This window comes from Lissotriton helveticus, chromosome 3_1 (genome assembly GCF_964261635.1).
Source record: "Lissotriton helveticus chromosome 3_1, aLisHel1.1, whole genome shotgun sequence".
Lineage (NCBI taxonomy): Eukaryota > Metazoa > Chordata > Amphibia > Caudata > Salamandridae > Lissotriton > Lissotriton helveticus.
The window spans coordinates 1,906,547,116-1,906,565,744 of record NC_136061.1 but is presented as its reverse complement, the minus strand read 5'-3'; the positions used below and the strand labels follow the sequence as shown (position 1 = coordinate 1,906,565,744).

General features: G+C 43.1%; 1 protein-coding gene across 1 annotated transcript in view; it reads left to right on the top strand.

Annotated features, from left to right (window-relative positions):
- Positions 1-18,629, top strand: part of TRPM5 (transient receptor potential cation channel subfamily M member 5) — a 549,888-nt gene that overhangs the window by 424,143 nt on the left and 107,116 nt on the right. The window contains exon 22 of the mRNA XM_078683456.1: positions 9,382-9,454. Within this exon, the coding sequence (XP_078539582.1) occupies positions 9,382-9,454 (73 nt within the window). The remainder of the gene's footprint in view (positions 1-9,381; positions 9,455-18,629) is intronic.

Sequence of the window (18,629 nt, the reverse complement as noted above, 5' to 3'; positions counted from 1 at the left end):
TTGGGCCTGTGAGGCAGGTGCGTTTCCTGGGGGGCTGCTGTCTTTGTCTGCGCAGCCTCTGTGGTGGTCAAGGGAGGGGTCAAGCTCACCCCTGAGGAACTAAAAACAGCTCTAGAGGATATTAACAATCAACTAGATAAATACGTCAAAGAGATAAACGAAAGAAAACTCAGAAAATTCAAATGCGACATGGTCGATTACAAACTTGGAGAGGTGTACAATTGGGCAGAAATATACGCAGCAAGGAGACAAAATCGCCCATACAACAATCGATCAACGGAAGGCGACACTTCATCCTCGGACGACTCAACTCGTAAAGATCTTCCTAGGGGTAGACCTCGACAACAACCTACAACATCTGGTACCAGGGCGACTGATCAACAACCACTCAGACAACCCCCTAGTGACTCAAGATCTTCACCTGAAATTACTGCGATTCCAGAGCCTTTTTTAGAGGCAGGCCCTACACCAGTCGTAGAACCAGGAGGTCCCTCCGAAAAAATGACGTTATTACCACCGGCCAAATCGACCAGAAGCCACAGAGTCTAGTCATGAACATATCTAAAACGCCTCTCCCTGACGCACAAGAAAAAGTTCTTCAAAAGGGGATGAATTTTGTGCCTACCTATCATACCAACGAATTAGATACAGTAGTATCTTTTTACAAATTTATGAGAACCCTCAGATTGAGACATTTTTTCAATAACATTTGTGAACCCCAGACAAAACCTGATGAAAGCACTCTAATGGGTTTACGGCCTAAAAGCTCTTTTGTACCACCAGCCAGCCATAAAGTGCTGGATATGTTTGAAACTTTAGTTCAAAAGGATTTGCATATGATCTTTCAGACTAGAAGAAATTCTAAACCTAATTTGACAATAAACGAACTACAAGCTTTGCGTCAACTGGCTGATAAAGAGGACATAACCATCTGTAAAGCAGACAAGGGAGGTGCCTTAGTTATTTTGGATACCACATACTATTTAGACAACCTAACAGCCCATTTAAACAATCTAGACCTATACATGATAATGGACACTGACTCCACTATCACATTTAAGTCTACACCATCACTGAAAAAGACAGAAGATTCTTAATTAAAGAACACCCACAGGTGCCCTACATATATTTGGTGCCAAAAATCCACAAACATGCCAGCAAACCTCCTTTTCACCCGATTGTGAGTACTCAAAATTCAATCCATGAACCTACAGGTCTATACATCGACAAACACTTGCAGTCCCTGTGAAAGAGATGTGTACATTTTTACAGGACACTACGGATTTTCTTACCAAACTTAATCGTATTGAAATTCCCTCAAACCAACCCATCATTCAGTGCACCATCGACGTGAACTCGCTATATACATCGATACCTCACAACTTGGGCCTTGAGGCCTTGGAGTCATCTCTGGTTCATACCAATAAACCTTTGGATTTACAAATTTTCATCATAGAACTTATGCAATTCACGCTACACCATAGCTACTTCAAAACTCCCAACACCAACTACTACCTACAATTGTCCGGTGTGGCAATGGGAAACTGTGCCGCCCCGGCATATGCTAACCTTTTCATGTATTATTATGAGAAACAACACATTTTGGATAATCAGAATTGGCAACCATTTTTGTGCGCATATTATCTTTACATCGATGACATCTTTGTACTATTGAAAGGCAGTGAAATCCAACTACTTTCAGCAATTGACAAGCTCAACCAAGTAAATGATCGCATTCAATTTACCCATTCTTACAGTAAATCCGAAATTTCTTTTCTGGATGTCAAAATCAACTTAATCAATAACCGTTTGGTCACATCCATTTTCACTAAGGCTACTGACCGCAACAACTATTTACACTTCAACAGTTTCCACCAACCCAGTCTCAAACGCCATTTAGCATATTCACAACTTTTACGTGCAAAAAGGATTGCATCTACGGAAGCACTCTTCCAAGAAAACAGTTTGAAAATTATTGACAAATTTCATCAGCGTAGTTACCCTAGACACATAACTCAAATGCCAGAAAACCGGGTAGCCAAGAAAAATAGGAACAAATTACTAAAACCCAAAGAAAAACCCACAGTTCAGGTTTCTCGTCTAGTTTTTGTGTCCTAATATTCAACGCACAGCTCTAAAATCAAAGAGACGATTCGCAAACACTGGCCCCTCTTGCAACTTGAAACGGATTTCAACAACATATTCGACAACTTTCCCATATTCGCTTACCAGCGTTCCAAAAACATTCAAGCATTATTGAAAAAAACCTTCGACGCCAAGTAGTACCAATTTGAAGGGCACTTTGCCATGTCACAACTGTAGTCACTGCAACAGTATAATAAAAGGAAACACTGAAACTTCATCCTTCTGAAGGTACTCCCATACAACTTCATGTGAATGCTACATGTGATACCAGTTTTGTTGTGTATCTTCTCAAGTGTCCATGTGGACTCCCATATGTGGGAAAAACTGAACGCAATATCAAAACAAGACTAACAGAACATCGCAGTAATATTCGGACAAGAAATTTGAAATCATGTATAGCTGCACATTACATCCAACATGCTCACAATCCTAGTCAAATTTGGTACCAGATTCTTGAAACTATTGAAAAATTGCCACATAGGGACAACAACAAGTACTTGCTCCAGAGGGAATTAGTTTGGATACACCGTTTGAATGCCTTACAGTCCAAAGGACTTAATGAAAGACTGGAATTTAGTTGTCATCTGTAACGTTTGTTCCATGTTGTAACACTTCATGATCATGATCTCTCTTAAAGCTGTCAGCTATCTGTTGGCTTTCTTCCTCCTCCTTTTCCTCTTTTTTCCATTTTTTCTTTTCCTTTTTTCCTTTTTTCTTTTTCCTATCTTTTCTTTTTCTTTTTCTTCCTTTTTTTCAGCCTTTTAGCTTTTTTTACTATTCCACCTTTTTTATTTTTACTGTACCATTTTCACTACTACTTTCAATCCGATCCTTTTCATATTGTTCTGCAGGATGGTGTTTATTAATTTTGTCACCGACTTGGATTTTTTCATTCGGTACTGATAACGCCTTAAATGTTATAGTGGTTCTATGCATTTTTTTACTATATGAAGATGCTGCCTTACATTTCATACACGTTTCTATGATTCACGTAAACCACTCTCAGTCCCATTTTTGTGTTTACTCTCTACATACTTCGGTAACACTGGTCCTTTTTCACTGTTCACTTAAACCTTCACCTAATACGCACGCGCTAAACCTTTCGCGTCTTCCGGGTTTGCCCGCAAATGGATTAACAGCATTTTGACTACCAGAGCGAGTAATACCGTCTTCATGGGTAAGATCTTTTTTACACATTTAATTACGGCAGCTTGGTTTGGATCTTTAATCTCATTTCACTTGAAACCGAAACCGCTTGGCATATATCGCTAGTTCACTCATAACGGGTCACTTCGAAACTTTATACTTTCAGTCACCTCGTCTTAACTTTCATTTTCCCAATCACTTATAAGCAATTTGGTTAGTTTTTTCACGTTTGTTTTCTTCACGAGATTCGCGGTGGTCCAATATCTTTGCATCTTTTCTTGACACGTTTTGATACAGCTTCTGGCACTCTTATTCTTTTAATTATCCTTTTAATTATCCATATCACGCATTTACTCACCCAGCATGCACCTTGTGGTAGTTTTATCTTGTCTCTGTCACACTCAGCTTTTCACAACATAGTTTTCTCTACGTGTTTTTTTACATAGTTTTCTGACCCCCTGTTATCAGCGACACACTATGTCTTCTTTATATTTCCATTTACAGACTCCCCCTGATGAAGTGCGTTTGCACGAAATGCATAGGGGATTATTTCACGCTTTTCAAGCTATGGAATATTAGAATTTCGCCAAACATTTTGCAATGAATGTATACTTTACCCGGATTAATCACTATCATATGAAGAAATATGACAGACAATGCAACTACCCTTTAAATGATTTAAGGAAGATGTAACATACAAATAAAAGTATATTCTCAACCCACGTTACTTTTGGATTACTTACCTATGCGCTTCCAGCGCAGAAAGTTTGCTCAGCGTTTGCCCTTGCTCTTAGTAAGGCTTTCCCTGGAAAGGGAGGGGGGTGCCAGGTGGGTGTAGTGGCCCTCTTGGGTGTCTGGCTGCAAGATGAGTGGCTCCATGGCATCTGTTGCCCTTCCGATGATGCCCTGGGCCGGGCTCCCTTTTGTGGTGCAGGCTGCCGTCCGACTTTACACCAGGTCAGAGCAGGTGTTAATTTCCTGCTGCTAACGCGCCTTATTGCGTGTTTTGTGTTCTCATCGCAGATCTGGCTGGTCGTTGTGAATGTTGAGGTGTGGTGTTGTTGCGGCTTTTTGCTCGGGAACGCCCACTCTGCATCTCATTAGCGATAATTGGAGGGGTCCTCTGTGGCGATGTTTTTGGCAGCTGCTATCGAGGGAAAACTGGTGCTGTGGGCTGTTAGCACCAGCTTGTGAATGGTGGGGTAAATTTATCATGACTTTAGATGCGATAAAGTGCAGCTAATTCGGGATAGCTCCTTGTGAATATACCCATAAGATAATACAAGGCATTTTTTCAAGTGGAAAGCATGAAGAGATGATCATATTTGTCCTGCGAGGTTTGTTCACCCATAATAAATAGTTACAATATGGCGGTTCCCTTCCTGAAAATGACATATAAACAACACTGTAAGCCTTGATGCCACCAAGATAGTGGCAACACTGCTCAATGTCTTCACCAGTTCCACACTGGCACCTCTGAAAGGCACCCTACAAGCTGCAGCATGTCTCATCAAATGGTTGAACATTTTGACCATATCAACCCAAAAGTGAAGGAACTACATCGACTCCCCCCATTGGGGCATAGGGATAGGGGCGTAGCCCCACCAAGCCACATGGACGCACCGTCAAGCACAGTGAGCACGCTACAAATATTTTTGGCAATCCTAACGTCCTCAAGAATGTTAGAAGCGCCGCAGTGCTACCGGCCGGGAATCTGGGACACACCCGACTCAATCCGGAGTGCGCGCGTAAGGGGGTGGGGCTGGGCTGCTGCAGCTTGAGTGACAGTCCATACTCAGCCGCAGCTGTACTGTACATGTGCATTTTTGGGTTCTAACCTGCCCGAACATGCGCGGTACTACCTTCCACTTCCTTCCCTTAGAGAGGAACCAAGGGGGTGCTGCTTCCTACAGCAGCCGGGCCATATCCCCTGGGATTGAAAAGGGCGAGTAGTAACTGTGCCCCCCTAGCCAACCCTAGCGCTGCATGCAGCGCCAGGATTGGCTGGTCCACCACGCAGATGGGCAGACAATCCATTATTGGATGCCGCGTGTGGGTGGTGTCACACTGCCTCAGCCTCATATGGCCAATCACTGTGTGACTTTATGTGAAGCGATGCAGTGATTGGCCATTTTGGGACGCGCGCTCATGCTGGCTGGCTGTAGTGTAGTAGGTGACGTTCTCTCCAATACTGACTACAGTAGAGTCAGAGAGTGCTGTTGTCTGCTGCTGCGTTACCGTAACTCGACAGTCTGCTGGTGCCTGCCTGGTGCGAGGAATCTCCTCTGACCCATTGCCGAAGCGCTGTAGTGGTTAGTGGGTGCCCCTGAGAAATGGAGCAAGCCCCGAGGGCCTCCCCCTGGGCCTTGTGCAGTGACTGGCCAGTGGCTTCCCACTATCTTTGCCGGGACTGGCAATGGCAGCATGACCGTGCGAGGCAGTTGGCATTGACGCTGCTGGAACCCAAGGCTGCGGTACTCAGAGACAGCTGGAGGACAGCAGAGCACTGTGCACCTCACTTTAGTTTGTGACGCAGCTCACGTTCGGCACCAAGGCACCAACGAAGAAGAATGAACTTGCGAGTCAAGAAACCCTCGGGGAAACCTGCCACCAAACCAGCACCGGCAGCAAAGCTGAAGAACTGGCTCCGACGCGAGATAAACCCAAGGAGCCCTGATCAACCTTTGAAGGTGGTAGTAAGTGAGAGCAGTCCCCGTGAGCCACTGGGCAGGAGCAGGATAAAGGTACTGTGGATGAATGTAACTGCAAAGGTTTTTTGACGTGATGTAGAAGTTTCACTGTATGGTAAATCTGTCCTCCTAAGCAGAATATGTAGTTAAACAAAAAGAAGCCACGAATGACCACATTCCTCAGTAAAAAAAAACTCAATCTGCGAGGCGTCTTTTAAACAATTAATGTATGCATGTTTCTGACAAAGCCTCATATGGCCAATCACTGTGTGACTTTATGTGAAGCGATGCAGTGATTGGCCATTTTGGGACGCGCGCTCACGCTGGCTGGCTGTAGTGTAGTAGGTGACGTTCTCTCCAATACTGACTACAGTAGAGTCAGAAAATGCTGTTGTCTGCTGCTGCGTTACCGTAACTGGACAGTCTGCTGGTGCCTGCCTGGTGCGAGGAATCTCCTCTGACCCATTGCCGAAGCGCTATAGTGGTTAGTGGGTGCCCCTGAGAAATGGAGCAAGCCCCGAGGGCCTCCCCCTGGGCCTTGTGCGGTGACTGGCCAGTGGCTTCCCACTATCTTTGCCGGGACTGGCAATGGCAGCATGACCGTGCGAGGCAGTTGGCATTGACGCTGCTGGAACCCAAGGCTGCGGTACTCAGAGACAGCTGGAGGACAGCAGAGCACTGTGCACCTCACTTTAGTTTGTGACGCAGCTCACGTTCGGCACCAAGGCACCAACGAAGAAGAATGAACTTGCGAGTCAGGAAACCCTCGGGGAAACCTGCCACCAAACCAGCACCGGCAGCAAAGCTGAAGAACTGGCTCCGACGCGAGATAAACCCAAGGAGCCCTGATCAACCTTTGAAGGTGGTAGTAAGTGAGAGCAGTCCCCGTGAGCCACTGGGCAAGAGCAGGATAAAGGTACTGTGGATGAATGTAACTGCAAAAGGTTTTTTGACGTGATGTAGAAGTTTAACTGTATGGTAAATCTGTCCTCCTAAGCAGAATATGTAGTTAAACAAAAAGAAGCCACGAATGACCACATTCCTCAGTAAAAAAAAAAAAACTCAATCTGCGAGGCGTCTTTTAAACAATTAATGTATGCATGTTTCTGACACAGTCTGTGCTTGTAAATATGTGTGCGTGTGGGGGTGGGCCTCTGTCCTGTGTCCTCGTGAAGTGTGCATGTGTGCCCACTGCCCTGGTGTGAACATATCGTGTGCATGAAGCGTGAATGGGCATTGGCTCCATTATAACAGATTATGTGCATGGACAGAGTTTGCTGTTAATGGCATGCATAGGAGGGCGGTTTATTCCATTGGTAAATGTGCTTGGGGGTCCTTCATACTGACAGATGTGGGGTAGGGGCGATAGATGGAGGCAGTCAGTGTATCTTTTAAGTATAGGACCCCTGAGGTGGCTCTTCCTCCTCCACCCCTGAGGTATGGAGCGCTAACAAATCTGATCTAAAGCACTCTAAATTAGTGTTTTTATAGTTGTGAAGACATACAATTTAAGTTGAAATGTTTTCTCCTAGTGAGTGTTTACTGTTGCCTGCTTTAGTGTGTAGAGTGATAGTAAACATAAATAATGCCACACAGTCTTGAAGAAGGGAAAGCTAGTCAGAATTGTTGATGGTGACATTCACATTTCAATCAACCGAATTGGCCGTCTGTGGTTTTTTATTTGTTAATTGGTAGTTATGTCCAGGGTGGATGGTGAAATTCATATTTGAAACACATTTGTCTAATGTGGATATTCAGATTGCTTATGTGAAACAATTCCATAGTTTCAGTGTAATGTACAATTTTCACACTATAGTTCACAATTGCTTTATAAACCTCCTTCCTTTTTTCAAAATTCCTTTAAAATGCACAATTTGTCACTGTTTTCTTCAAAACCTTCTTTGGAGGAGAATGCCCAAACACCCTTTCTGTTGGTTTTGCTTGCACGCTTCGTAAGCTCGAGACGGAACACTCATACCCAACTTTTACGCCCTACCACTTTCAAATGTCACCAGCCACCACTGCTAGCTGGATTAAAGATCCTACCGTTTCAAGAAGGAAACAGCAATGAGAGAAGTTTGTGAATCCTCACAAACATGCATCATTGTCTGTGTTCATATACGTGGAATCTAAACATGCCTTCGAAAGCCCATTTTCCCATCCCTTGAGTGGGATTTACATGTGCACAGAGATCTCCACACACTTAGATAGGTTCACACCTGCCAGAAATTCCCTGTGGCGATTCCTGGCAGACATGAAAAGGTCAATTCTGTCATGATTCGACATTTAGGATTAAATATACTTTTATGAAGCGAGTCACTTGTGCATTTTGTAAAAGATTCACTTTATATGCCAAAACCCCTTAAAGAAACAACTATCAGGCATATGCATCAAAGTAAATACCGGGAGCAAATGGGCAGATTCTGAGAATCTGCCCCTTTGCTCCCGGTATTTTTGCATTTGGGATGCATCATCCCAAATGCAAAAATCGCAATTTAAGGAATCTCTAAATTGAGATTCCTTAAATTGTGACTGCATTTAAGGAATCCCAAATTGAGATTCCTTAAATGCAATGCATGAAAGTCAAAAAAATAGCGAATTCGCTAATAGGGGGAGCAAATTACCATGAAGTTGCACTTCATGGTAATTTGCTAAAACTTTGAAAAAAGCACTTTTGTGCATTTTTCGAAGTTTCATGTTGTGCACACACATGCCCTTAGGGCATGTGTGTGTGTGCAACATATGTGCATAGATCTATTTCAGGGGTGCAACAGGGTGTCATTTTGACACCCTTGCACCCTTGAAATTGGATGAGCAATTTGCGAGTACCTGCTGGTACTCGCAAATTGCTCATGCAATCTCCAATACATTCCTATGGACCTGTAGGCTGATAGGAATGAATGGGACAGCATTCCTTAATTGCGACTAGCAATTTGCGAGTAGCAATTAAGGAATGTTTAGGAATCTCTATTTTAATAGCGATTCCTACATGCATAGGCTTTTGCTATTCCTAAATAGCGATTCCTTAAAAATCGCTATTTAGGAATAGCAAAAGGCTACGTTGATGCATCTGCCAGTATATAGCTTGAGGGGATAGCAAAATGGGGAAGAGTAGGCAGGAACAAAAAACACAGACTCTGGTGAACAGTTCAACAGCAGGGTTCTCACTTGTCTAGCTGTTGGAGAAAGGAAATATACATGGTAGTGGAATTTTGTTTGGACCCGGGGTTAGCAGGAGTACTGGCTTTACGTTATTCTTACGTTACGAGAATGCAGAGAGTGACTAGATCTAGAACAACAAGGATAAACAGTAATTAGTAATGTAGTCCTGAGAGTTATTTAGTGAAACGAGTGATGTATATCAAGCACCAAAACTGAACTCTATTTCATGTTTAAATAGGGTTGATTGCCTGCTAAAATACTTCAAAGGTCTAAAAGAGGAGGAAAAACAGCTTGTATCTTTGCAATCACAGGTAAGAGAAATGTATTTTGGTATCAGCATTTCATGTATGTATTAATTGTATTTTAGTCCAATTTCTAAGCATGGATGAATTAATGTACTGAATAATTATGATTTGTATTACCCAATTTGATGGTACTCAGTTTATCAAGCATGTAAAGGATAAACGACTAAAATGGCCTTTAGTGGAACTTGAACACAGAGCAAACATTTCACACCACATATCAATTAGGAAGTGTCTAACCCTTTGAGCAATCTTTAATAAGGTGAGATTGGAGAGTATGCTGTTGGGGTTGATATAATGTATTGTGCAATCAATCAATGTAGAAAAAGCCATAGTTTATTATATTTTAGAATACATGTGTATCTCCTTAATGCCTGCAAACTGACCAAGTGGTGCCCCGTACACAGTGATATGAGTCATAATCTACCTGAAGAAATCCATATTGCTAAGGTAAAACGTTCAACTCATTTGACCATGCTGTTATATATTGCATACATGCTTAGCATCAGATTGTATTAGCTGAAGAGCCCAGACCACGCACTGCTTTCATAACACCTTTTGGGTTCTTTAGGTACAAGAGAATGCCATTTGGCTTGACATTGGCGACATCCCTCTATCAATGGGCAATGGACCATTTGCATAGAGTCTTGCATGACAAGACCCACTGTTTCCAGATTATATTCTGGTGTTCAGAAAAACATGAAGGAAGGTTCTGATGTGCTAGATGTTGTACGTTCCAGGTGAACGGTCGAGAATTGTAACTTGTTCAAAACACAAGTCGAGTATTTAGGGGACACCATCTCCAAGCACGGGCTCGCTCCCAAAGAATCCTTGGTCCATGCCCTAAGGGACACACCATCCACAGACAGTAAGAAATAAATGTGTGTCCATTATAGGCCTGTGTGAGTATTTGTCTTACTTTGTGAGAGACGTTGCTACTGTAATAGAACTCGTAAGAAAACTTTTATGCAAGAGGGTGAATATATTTGGACATGGAACAAAATGAAGCACTTCTCAACATTAAGAAACAGATTGGTATTGCTCCCACCTTAAAAAAAAATTCTAGAGTAGAAACTTGTCTCATTTCAGTAGATGTGAGTTCTTATGGGTTGAGGTTGGTCCCTTCCCGAAGATCTGTAAGTGATGAGTGGGTAGTAGCATATTTCTCTTTGACACTGAGTGATACAGAAAGACAATATGCCACAATAGAACAAGAGAGAAAAAAGGGGAAAATAATAACTTCTTTCATTCACAGCATTTGTTTTTAGTAAACGTATTGTTATGGGATTAATTAACTGAAACAATAAACTCTTTTTGACGTTTTTTTATTGACATAATAGAATAAAACTTCTAGTCTGTGTGTAGATTATCAATTATTTTAGACAATTCATTTAGGGCAATACGTTTACTTTACAAACTGATGACAATTCTCTTGTCCATACGTTATCCCCTGGAGAAGGTTTGCCTTCAACTGCCTGCATAACAAGATTGTGATCCAAATTGCCTAGAGACTTCCATTGATGTCTTATGTGTTCCTGGAAATAAAAACCATACTGCAGAGTGTTTGTCTCGATTTCCCTGTTCGAAAGATGACATGGATGGGTTTTGTTCAGATGAGTTGGAGGTTGTGTTGAGTATGTTTGTACTCTACCAAGTAGTACATTAGTGAACGGAAGACATGAAAGAGGAAGTACTCAATCAGGATATGAAACATGTTTGTGAAAAATTGGCAACCAGAAAAGATTCTTGTAGTAGCCCTGCATTCACTTTCCCAAGTATTCTCATAACTGAGTGTGGCTGATAACATTGTTTTCCACAAGGATGAATGTGTCCCTTTAAAAGGTGTGTAGGACCGAATATTAAAGGTGTGCCATCATTGACAACTGTACATGCCTGCATTGAAGAATTTGTTGAGAACTCATTTATGGTGCCCCGGTTTTGGATGCAGAGGCTGAACGTTTTGTTACGGAATATGATGTGAATGCTAAATGTGACAAGAATTTTAGAAACAAGGGGGTATATTATCAAGGGGTTTATCTCCGCTTTTTTGGCTTTAAAAGCCAAGAAAGCGGAGATAAAATTATCTCCCTATTACCAAGCTGTCGCTAACACCAGTTAGTGACAGCTAATAGGAGATAGCGACCATCTTGGGCCCCGCTTTGCATGTCAGTGATATTTATCACTAATGACATGCAAAGTGGGCGTGCCAAGATGTTAGCGACTGGAAACAGTCGCTAACATCGCTATCTCCTATTACCAACTTTTGGAGATATTCGCGCTAGGCGCGAATATCTCCAAAAGCTAACACCTGCCCTGAGCAGTTCTTCACCATGTTATCCAATGGGAGGTGGATAACATGGCTAAGAGCATTTGCTCGATAATGCATGAATATCGCTGACTTTTCAGCGATATTCATGCATTGCGGCCGTTTTTTATCGCATTTGCGATAAACCTTGCTAATAGCAAGGTTTATCTGCGATAAAAATCGCCGATGTGCGGCGATAATTTTTGTCTCTAAACAAGTTAGAGACAAAAATTATCGCTAGTTGTTGGTAATATACCCCCAGGTTTCCCCATGCACATGGTCGGCTTCAAAATGGTCAGCAATGATATGTCTGCCTATTTTGCCCTGGTTTTGATAGACTAACCTTCTAAATGGCTAGAAGTCAAGTTCGCATTAAGTGCTACTACTTCTGAAGTGCTAGATTTTCTTATGGAGGTGTCTAGTAAGAACAGTTTTCCTGTATTACTTGTCACCATCAATTGTATGCAATTCACATCCAGTGATATCTCCGATTTCCTGGTGGTACGTGGTGTTGAACATATTACCACAGCACTTTATGACTCCCAGTGTAATGACCAGGTTAAGCGGTTCAATTGTTATCTTAAGAACATCGTCCACCTTGCCCTATCAAACTATAAGCCTGTGGCCCTAACCATCAAGGAAGGATTAGCGTAATATATGATCTCCCCTAACTTGGTGACTGGAGTAAGCCCTTTTCTGCTTCTGAAAAGAAGAGTTCCAGTCAGTAGCAGGCTGGTTGACGTAGGTGAAGTCAGTAGCAGGTTGAAATCTCAAGAGGATAAGACCAAATGATGCTAGGATAATGCACACAAGACTAAGGCTCATATTTAGAGTGTGGTGGAGAGGGGACTCCGTCGCACATTTGACAGAGTACGCTCTCCACCAAATTGAAGTTCCACCTGCCTCGTTTAGAGCCAGGCAGAACTTCAGAATGTCAGCGATGGAGGATATTACGTCTTTGCCATATACCTTAAAAGATCCGAGGGGGTAAGGGCAGTCGTAGGTTTGGCCATAGGTACTTCCGCTCGAGTTACAGTAAGTGGTAAAATTCATTGCACAACTCCTCAAGGGATGAATCTGTGGCTGAATGTGTAAAATTCTCTGTGAATGTAAGGACAACTTCTTGGAGAATAAATCAGTACTAGACTATTTTTTGTTTTTGCTTCTCTTCTGCCTTTTCCTTCCCTCTTTCCCTACCCACTTTGTTACTAATTGTTTGTCATTTAAAAGTAGAAGATGTGTTAATACATATGAGTATATATTACTTCAACACCCCCTAATTTTATTGTCAATCTGAAAGCTTACCTGTACAATATTGATTACAAATATTCTTTTTCTGACACTTGAGGCAGTTGGATTGTATTGTGATGTGTCTGCTTGAGTTCAATAAAATGCTCTGTTGGCCTTCAGTCTCCTGTCATTTTAACATATGCTGTTCCCCTGGTGGTGACTCCTGGCCCTTTGGAGCCAGCATTGGTCCCTGCTGTCTGCATGCCTCTTACTTGCCAGTCAGGAACATGCCTCCTGTAAGGTTCTGCTGACAGAAGAGTCAAGCGTCCACCTTCTCTGAAAACCCTGGTCTCTTGACTATGACGCCTGTAACTTTGCAGCCAACACACAGAGCTGGCGTATATGTACTCTACAGTTGTTCACTCCAGCTGCTCTGTCATTCACGAATGCACTGCCCCCACAACAGCTGCATGTTTGTGGCTTCCCTAGGACAGCATATTATCTGTACTAGAGTGCACTGCTTCTGTCTGCACTGTGGCACAAACAGGCATATGCACCCTCTACTTTATGCGGGACCAGAAGTCCACATTCATCCTGAAGAACTTTATCCGAGTTCAGAGCCTCCTCTACACTGCTGTCAGGGGCTTAGGAAGGAGTTTATGACTGATTGGGCTGTGACAGAATTTGGTTAGGAAGCAAAGGCAGACATTTTCTCTAGCCTGACAGAAATTACCAGCATCATTTCGCAGAGCTGCAATTCCTGCAGACCCAGTGTCATGTGTGACACCTTCAGGCAGTCCTGCCATTTCAGTCAACTATTGCACCAATGATATTGTTTGATTTGTTTATTTTTCATTAAATGTATGTGCTTAAGGATGGCAGAATATAAAGTGTGGTTGTTTAAAAACTTTGCAGAGTCACACATGACATGGAGTTACTTGTCAGCTATGTATTCCGGGCGAAATGAGGGGTTCTCTCAAAAACTGTGTTAGGAAAACTCCTGGTGAAAGGGGCATTTCAGGCATATTGTTGGTTAAAACTGTGTAGGTATTAAATAAAAGTTTCTAGAACCTGGGGTGACATATAGTGCACTTCCATAGGAATTCTAAATGCTAAACCAATAACATTGATCACAATTAGATAGGATTTAAAAACAACTTTACAGTAGTAACAGGAATCCCTCCCTTGAGAGAACTCATATTTTTCTTCAGATTCAAATTGAAATGGGCCCACTCTAGCCTAAAACAACTGAAGTGGGCATGTCTTAAAACTGAAATAATCAGTTGCGACTCTAAAGAAGACCATGCCTTCACCTATCTTGAAAAGACAAGGCATTGTGACAAAAGGCTTTAATCTTGGCAAAAGAAATGTCTACTTATCCTAAATCCAAGATTTAGGATCTAGGATTAAGATGATTCAAATAAACATAGAACACTCTGCTTGACTTTACAAAGCTTCCTCTCACTTGTCAGCATTGCACCAACCACCCCATTCACTTCCAGACACAGCTCAACCCAGCCTCCACTATCACATGTTCAGCGTGATGCCATCTCCACCACTCTGGCCAAAGAGCATCCCAGCAATCGAACCACATTTTTGACAGACTTTAGGAACTGCTCCATGCCCAGTATGTTAAAGAATTCAGTATGAACTACACCTATAGCCAACAATCCTCTACACCACACTATCTGTTGGAAGTATCAACTAGGTATCCCTGGCAGATTTTTCACCAGGAATATCTCCACTGTGAGTGTAAGTGAGGAATGTGCTCCACCTGATGCCCTCTGCTTCTACCAGGCATTTAAAAAAGTGTCCAAAACTTCTAAATACATCTCAATTACTTTACAGATAGTTCCAGAATTCTGAGTCCATTCTTTCTTGTACTGTAATTACAGTTGTGATGTAGATAGGCACTCTGTTGCCCTACTCCTCCTTCCACAAGAAAAAATAGCTTCATCCTCACCTTCCAATAGGTAAATGTAAGACATCCTGTAATTTTCCCCAAACCCCCAGAACTGCCAGATCAACGAACAAGTGAGAGGAAGAGAGGGACTTAATGTGAGTGTAGAGTGAAATGAAGAAGAATGGAGTGATAACATTACTGGTAAATAATGAAACATTTCCTCTTCATCAACGTCCTCTTTACGGTCATTGCAGCTATGCCAAGAGGGTTACCAAAGCAATTCCTAAGACTAGCTGACTAGACCCACTATGTGACTAAACCAATGTCAAAAGAGAGCGATCTAATGGCAGTCATGTACACCATCTACAGCAAAGCACATCATCTGAGAATGTACCTGCATGCGCCAGAAAGAACCACCATTCCAATATGGCCAGATCAGATCCCCTGTAACTGGAAAGCAGTAGGATAACAAACATAGAAAACAATCCAAGTAGTCATCTCACCAATACCCAAACAGAAATACCATGAGTTTCTAACCAGGAAGCAGAGAAGCATGTAAAGGAACGTATGTGAACCAAAGAAGTAACTGCTGAATGTAGTAAGCAATACTCAAGGCAGGGATGGAAAAAATCACCTTGACAAGTCTGACTAGGAGGGGCAAGAAAAACTCAAATGCAGTAGGAAAGTGAAATGTGAACTGGTGGTCATACCCCCACGTGCTCAAGATGAGTTGACTGAGCAGAATCTAATTCCAAGAATGGCCCCTACCTGAGCTGGAGACAACCTGTACTCAAGCCTAGTCGACCGAACAGTTTCTTGTCCAAGAAGGGACAATAAAATACAGCCTTCAGAAAAGCCCTAATCCATAACATACCACAAGGAGCCTAATGGAACCCAAAGATAAAATAGTTACTAAAGGTAAAAACGTGCGCACAAACAAACCTCAAGAATTGCCCAAAAAGCCATGAAAGACCCTGTGCAGAGATAGGATGGAAAACAACCTGGAAACCTAGTGGGCTCAAAATCTTTCCTGGATGAGTCAGTGGAGAGCCACTGCAGGGTCCCTTGATGCAGGATGCAATGCCCCAAACTGGACCAGGACTACACAATCCATAAGTTTCTATTTTGACATTAAGGGGGCGTTTTATTTTCTGGTGGACGGCCTGTTCCTCCACCAGGCAACAGAAGGCGACTGGTGGAGGGACCGCATGCCAGATTTATAAAAGAATACCAAGCTTGCGTCATTTATAAAGCATTAGAGGGAATCTGTGTCACTATGCTTCCTGTCAATAAATGTTTTTGTTTGGTACAGGGTATCACCGCAGTGGCTAAACTCAAGGTCTGCCCACATCAAAAACAGGCGGGAGGACCACTGTGTTAGCGATGGAGTTCCCTCTCCGCTAACATAGCAATCTGGCCCTAAATATGGATACAGGTCAGAGAACAAAAGGCTGGGGGCTGGGATTGACAGCTAAATCTTTTGTCAAAATGTAAGACCCTACTGAACCGAAATCCAAGTCTCAAAGGAGACTCTCATAAAGGAGGCTGGTGAAATTACTTTTGGTGGTTGGTGGCACACCATTCATTACCAAAAGTGGCACATGAAAGGAAACTGAGACAGAAACCTCCCAGAACGTTCAGACTGAAATCCCCATACCTGTAAATAACTACAAAACCCACAGAACTGCAATACACCAGAAGTATTAATGGCTTTACTGTTGATGTCAATGTGTCCCAAATAACCAGAATGAAAACAGAATAGTATCTCAAAAACCGCGCTACCTACAATCTACATAGCCATTTGGAGATAGGTGAGCCTGTGAATATCTTCTGCATATCTGCACACCTGCTGAATGCAACTGCCAGCCAAGCTGAAGCACTCAACTCAGTCCAGGAAATCTAAGACAAACAACTGTTTTGCATCCATCATACAGCATGTCTTCTGGAGTGGAGCTCCTTACCTTCACCTACTAGAAGATTTGGGTGGATCTATTTTTCTTGTAGAAAGGAAAATAAGGCACATAAGTGCCTGTATGGAGAGGTGGACTTACCTCATAGCTGTAATGGCTGTAATGAGGAAGTGGATGAGCAGGCAATAGCGCTTTAACTAGCATTCCTTCTACAACAGCAAATAGGCTTCTGCATTGAGGAATATACATATTGTAAGGTTTATGGCCTTTTCAGTCTCAGGATGACATTTGCACACTGTATTTATATTTCTTCCAAGTTCAACATTCCAAATGGCCAATTGCAATTATTTCTAAAAATTCAGTACTCTGAACAAAAGAAAAGAATGCGTTGTTGAATATCTCTGGTTCAGCCATTCCAAGCCTAAGTAGCCACTGTCTTTTCATCACCAAGTACAGGGAGCAGGTCTGACTTATATTCTTCGCTTTTCTTCAGTACCATCAATCCTTCCACGCCTATGTTTTCATTCATTCTTTACAACTGCTCCTGGTCTCTTGAGACCCATTAACTATGATTAAACCATGTGGTGCTTTTGACTTCGTCATTTATGTCTGTTACTGACATTATAGTTATTTAAATCTATTTATCAACCATTTCAGAAATCGAATTTGTAGTATTTTCATGAGCCCTATATATGTATTCAGCTTGAAGCTACTTTACTTCCTCTGTGGCAAAATCAAAGGCAGACTTCAATGTGTGTGCTAAAACACTGGATTCTTCCAAGTAAAGTCAATGAGAGGCTGTTTTGCCATCAATCAGGGGAATTGTAAGCGCGCTATTTACCCGTGGGGGTCTCAAGGCGCTGGAGGCAGCTCCGTTCAGTCAAAGAGCCAGGTCTTGTCTGTCTTCCTGAAGATGTTCAGAGCCAGGTCTTGGCCGCGATGTAGGAGAAGGCTCTTCCACCTATCCTGGCTTTGCTGATGCGTGGGGTTTCAGCGAGGGCGAGGTTGGGCGAGGTTGGCGGATTGGAAGTTTCTCTTGGGTACGTGGTAGGAGATCCTCTCGTTGAGGTATTGGGGTCTGGTGTTGTGGAGGCATTTGCAGGCGTGGGTGGGTATCTTGAAAGTGACTCTCGTCTCTACGGGGAGCCAGTGGAGGTTGCGCAGGTGTTGGGTGATGTGTTCGTGTCGAGGGGTGCCGAGGATGAGTCTGGCTGCGGTGTTCTGTATGGTCTGGAGTTTGTGGAGCAGAGACTTGTTGATCCCAGTGTAGAGGGCGTTTCCGTAGTCCAGTCTGATGGTTATCAAGCGTGGTCCGTGGGGGTAGGAGGGCTGCCGAGGGCAGTGGGCCACCAGCTATTGTCCCATGCAGAGCGGGAGGGTCTGTGGATGAGGACCTCTGTCTTCTCCGAGTTGAGCTTCAAGCAGCTGCTGCTCATCCAGGATGTGCCATCCTTCATTCTTTCCTGGAAGTTGAGTCTGGTGGTGACGGGGTCCTTGGTGAGGGAGGGGATGAGCTGGGTATCATCAGCGTAGGATACTTTCCTGAGTCCTTGCTGTCTGACGATGGCGGCGAGGGGGGCCATGTAGATGTTGAAGAGCATGAGGCTGAGCGATGATCCTTGGGGCACTCTGCAGTTGATTTCCGTGGGTTCGGTGGGGAAGGGTGGCAGTCTGATTCTTTGGGTTGTGCCGGTGAGGAAGGAGAAGATCCATTAGAGGGCACTTCCCTGTATGCCGGCGTTGGGAAGTCTGGCGGTGAGTGTGCGGTGGGAGACGATGTTGAACGCTGCCGAGAGGTCGAGTAGTATTAGGGCTGTGGTGTGTCCTTGTTCTAGG